Source organism: Triticum aestivum, chromosome 3B (assembly GCF_018294505.1).
Source record: "Triticum aestivum cultivar Chinese Spring chromosome 3B, IWGSC CS RefSeq v2.1, whole genome shotgun sequence".
Lineage (NCBI taxonomy): Eukaryota > Viridiplantae > Streptophyta > Magnoliopsida > Poales > Poaceae > Triticum > Triticum aestivum.
Window position 1 is genome coordinate 601,782,907 of NC_057801.1, and position 4,283 is coordinate 601,787,189.

The following is a 4,283-nucleotide window of genomic DNA, read 5'->3' on the forward strand; positions in this document are numbered from 1 at the left end:
GCCAGCCATCATCATTCTTGCTTCCCCTCCCTTCACGCACTCCTCTCCACGCTTCCCTTCTACTCCTCCTCCCTCCCTGCCCTATCCATCGAGATCAACACCCACACGGCCACACACACACCCATTGAAATAGAAACCGTCTTTTCTCTCCCCACCTACATCTTGCCTTGACCAGGCAAGAACCCGCAGAGCAAATTAAGCTGAAGAAACACCAGTAGAAATTAAATCAAATTAAATCTCTCGGCCGTGCATGGCATGGCCATGGCATCCTTCAAGCCAGCACCAGCACTGCGAGGAGGGGAGTGAATGTTGAGCCTGAGCCAGTGCCACTACCTCCAAGACAAAATAGCCAGGGAGAGAGAGAGAGAGAGAGAGAGAGAGTACTATTACTAGAGTATAGTTCCCTGCCTGGTTTCTGTGTCCAGCTTTTCCCAATCCAAAGCTGCAAGCCTTGGCACGAGCTGTCGGCTTTTTCTTCTGCCGCTTCTTCTTCTTCTTCTCTGGCTCCTCTGTCGCAGACACCTCTTCTTCTTTCTCCGTTCCCTCGCACTTCTTCTTGCAGCAGCAGGCCTGTTTCCTTCCGGCGGCTCCACCGCGAGCCCAACCTCCGGCCCGCGCCCACCCACAATCCTGCGCCCCCCGAGCTCCACCTGCGCCGGCCCCAGCACCTCCGGCCCGCCCCCCGAGCTCCACCTGCGCCGGCCCCAGACCTCCGCCAGCACCGCCGGCCTCCCCTGCCCCAAGTTCACCTCCGGCAGCACACTTCGGTCCCAACAGTCGCGGTTCGAGCTCTCTACCTACGTACTTACTACCCCAGACGGCTGGAGGAAAGGCGCCGTATCCATCTTGCTCTTTCCTTTCGCGAGTCTCCACTGCCCCGCCGCAGCCGGGATTCGGGATCGGCCGAGCGGATTTCCTTCCGTTTCCACGGCACCAGGATCCCATCCTTTTCTTTCTTTCCAAAAATCCCATCCTTCCTGCCTCTTTTCTCCCCACAGCCTGGGCGCCTCCTTTTTTGCGAGTGAGCGGGCTGACCATGGAGTGGGACAAGGCCTCCGCCGCCGCGGCGGCCGGCGAGCCGGCGGAGGAGAGGGGCGAGGCGCTGGGGTACGTCAAGGTGATGACGGACGAGCAGATGGAGGTGCTCCGGAAGCAGATCTCCATCTACGCCACCATCTGCGAGCAGCTCGTCGAGATGCACCGCGCCCTCACCGCGCACCAGGACTCCATTGCAGGTACCAACTGCAAGCACATGCTTGACGGCTCCGTCTACTCTTTCTTTCTGCGTAAATAAAGCGAGTAAAAGTCTCTCTCTCTCTCCTTTTTCTTTTCTTCTTTCAAGGCCGCAGCCTTGTTTCTTTCTGAATAAAATTCAGATGTGGGCTTTGTCGGATCTGTAAAAGTACTAGTATATTTTGCTATGGGCTGATGGAATGAGTAGTATGATTAGGATCTTTTTATCCATTTCACCAATTTTCTTGGCGAGAATACTGCTTTTAGTTTTGTCACTTCATGCGTGAGCAAGCCCCAACATATTGCTACCGCTCTTCTTGTTAATGCTCGTATCATTGTTCAGTCAATTGTTTTTAACTGGCGATGGGCTGATGGCAGTACCATTTCACTTTGCTCATGCTAGTAGGTGCTTATTTGTGTTGTGGTCGGTGATGACACATGACAGTACCATTTCACTTTGTCCATGCTGGTAGGTGCTTAGTTGTGGCCATGCATCATCCTTTGAGATTATCTGGTGTTGTCATAGATTGGTTGATGACTGTGACGCTAATGCAGGGGACCGGTGTTAAGATGTGGTTCATGGTGTGTCATTTTCTATCATTAATTATGCAGGGCACTGTTAATGTGTCTTCTTTGTTTAGCATACTCATCACTCCTGAAGATAGCTACAGACATCCTCTTGATTAGTGTAACAAGATACGTATTTGAGAGATTGTGTTATTAGCCCATTGAAAGCACCCCCTTACTTACCTAAATTGTAACTTGCAAGCAACACTCCATTGGTGGCGCAGACCAGCAAGAGCAAATGCTCAACCACAAAACTGTACAATAAGTACATAACTGCAAGAAAGAAGAAGAACAGGGCAAAGAACACAACTGCCAAATAAGACTAGCTGTATTTTTTTTAAAAAAATACAGTGCAAAATTAATTATGTCTTCTGAGGTCTTACTAACTGGCTTTGCCAGCTTTTTCTTGCGTAAATAACTGAAGAATTTACCGCACAGCTTGTTGCGAAACCATACTCCCTGCATTTGTTATTTCCATGCTCCCTGTGAAAATAAGCTGAATACTATGGAAAATAGTACAAGAAAGTGCCAGATCATCAATTTGATGACCTGTTATGAAGTTAACAACAGGCTGGGCTCACACCAATGCATTGGAAGAATTTATTTGCTTTAGGTTATATTCATGGCTATGGCCTTGTTGTTTATGTCACACTGTACAAAACTGTATGATCAATCACCATGGGGCGTGGGCAATATGCGTTAAAGTTTTATTAGTGACACTGTGGGAACATTATATTAAGATTCAGAGAGGACCTTAAACGCTGCAAAATAAATGATATAGGGACACAAGATTGTCATGTGGGACCATTTATGATTTGTGCCATGTTCCCATGTGCTCCACCATTTGTGTTCCGCAATCTTCTGCCATTCTATAGAATGTAAGGTTGACATGCAGGAATCTCATAGCATGTTACTTATTATCTTTCTACTGGGTCCAACACTAATTCTTATTCTGCCATTCCAATAATTTTATCACTCACACTGCACACTTGTCCATCTCGTAGTGAAACATCAGTTGATACTTTACTTCCACAAGTCAACTAACTGATTCCTTCAAAACTTAAGCATGTTCTTTTTTTCAACTAGCAACTTCTGTGAACTTCTTGACAGCCTTGCAATGTTTTTTTAACCATCCTAGGATATGTTTTTATTATAATTCATCAAGTACCACTTAAAGATTGTGCTTTTATGGTACACTCCGGAAACAGACCTATGACAATAGTTATTTTAGATAGACTCCTAACACACAGTTTGCTCAGTTTCTGCACATTCTCAGTTTTTCTCTTGGTCTATTCTACTGTAGCAGTTAGTGTATTTTTGTTGTTTCAAGTGACATTTCAATTCTTTTCAGGTATGAGGCTTGGTAATCTGTACTGTGATCCTCTAATGGTCCACGGCGGGCACAAGATCACAGCGAGGCAGCGGTGGACACCGACCCAGATGCAGCTGCAGATCCTCGAGAGCATTTTCGACCAAGGAAATGGAACACCAAGCAAGCAAAAGATAAAGGATATCACTGCGGAGCTCTCGCAGCACGGCCAGATTTCAGAGACCAATGTCTACAACTGGTTCCAGAACAGACGTGCACGCTCGAAGCGGAAGCAGGCAGCCTCTTCTCTACCAAGTAACACCGAATCGGAGGCCGAGGGAGATGAGGATTCCCCGACCGACAAGAAGCCTAGATCAGACGGGTCACAGCAGCAGAGCATGGCTGCGAGGGCTCACAACCCCGAGAGGATCTCGGAGATGCACCGTCACTTCGACGCAGCAGAGCGTGAGCAGGTTCGCGGTCCGATGTATGGGTCCGGCAACGACAGTGGGGCGAGACCGTCGGGCGGTCTGGGCCAGATGTCCTTCTACGAGAACGTCATGTCGAATCCAAGTATGTTCAGCAAACACCATTTCTTCAGTAGACAGTATAAAACACCATTTCTTCAGTAGACAGTATAAAACACCATTTCTTCAGTAGACAGTATAAAACACCATTTCTTCAGCAGACAGTATAGCTCTATAGAAGCCTACTGAATCTGATATGATGTTGGTTGGTTTTTTGCAGGAATTGACCAGTTCTTCCAGTACCGGACGGGCGAAAGCTTCGACATGTCTGGGTGACACGAGACGTTGTTTAGCCGGCAGGAGTTGGGGTCTGAGAAGTTTGCCTTAGTGTAAAAAGCAGCAATGCGTTGGTTATCGCGGTCTTGTCGACCTCCTTCTGAGAGTAGTTTAGCTCGAGTGGAATTGGTTTGTTTTTCTCGTGGGAATAGTTTGAGAAGCTGATATATATACAGTATTTGCCCTTAGCCTATATATTAACTTCAAGTGTTGGTACGCAGACCCAGGGTTTGCAGTTTTACAAGGTAAGCTGTTTTGGGTGTTCATTTCTGTGAGACTCAGTGTTTTACAGTGTAAATGTAACTATCAGAACCACCGATTATGTCGCTCACAAACTCTCCTTGGAGAAATATGGTTAGCCAGGCCTCTGA

The 4,283-nt window shown here is 47.4% G+C and overlaps 1 protein-coding gene across 1 annotated transcript; it reads left to right on the forward strand.

The window, feature by feature from the left end:
- The first annotated feature begins 589 nt into the window (after nt 1-589).
- LOC123071207 (WUSCHEL-related homeobox 8) lies at nt 590-4,178 on the forward strand. Its single transcript, XM_044494721.1, has 3 exons — nt 590-1,235; nt 3,152-3,682; nt 3,857-4,178. Exons 1-3 carry the CDS (start codon nt 1,037-1,039, stop codon nt 3,910-3,912), a joined length of 786 nt encoding a protein of 261 aa, XP_044350656.1. The 5' UTR covers nt 590-1,036; the 3' UTR covers nt 3,913-4,178.
- The last annotated feature ends 105 nt before the right edge of the window (nt 4,179-4,283 follow it).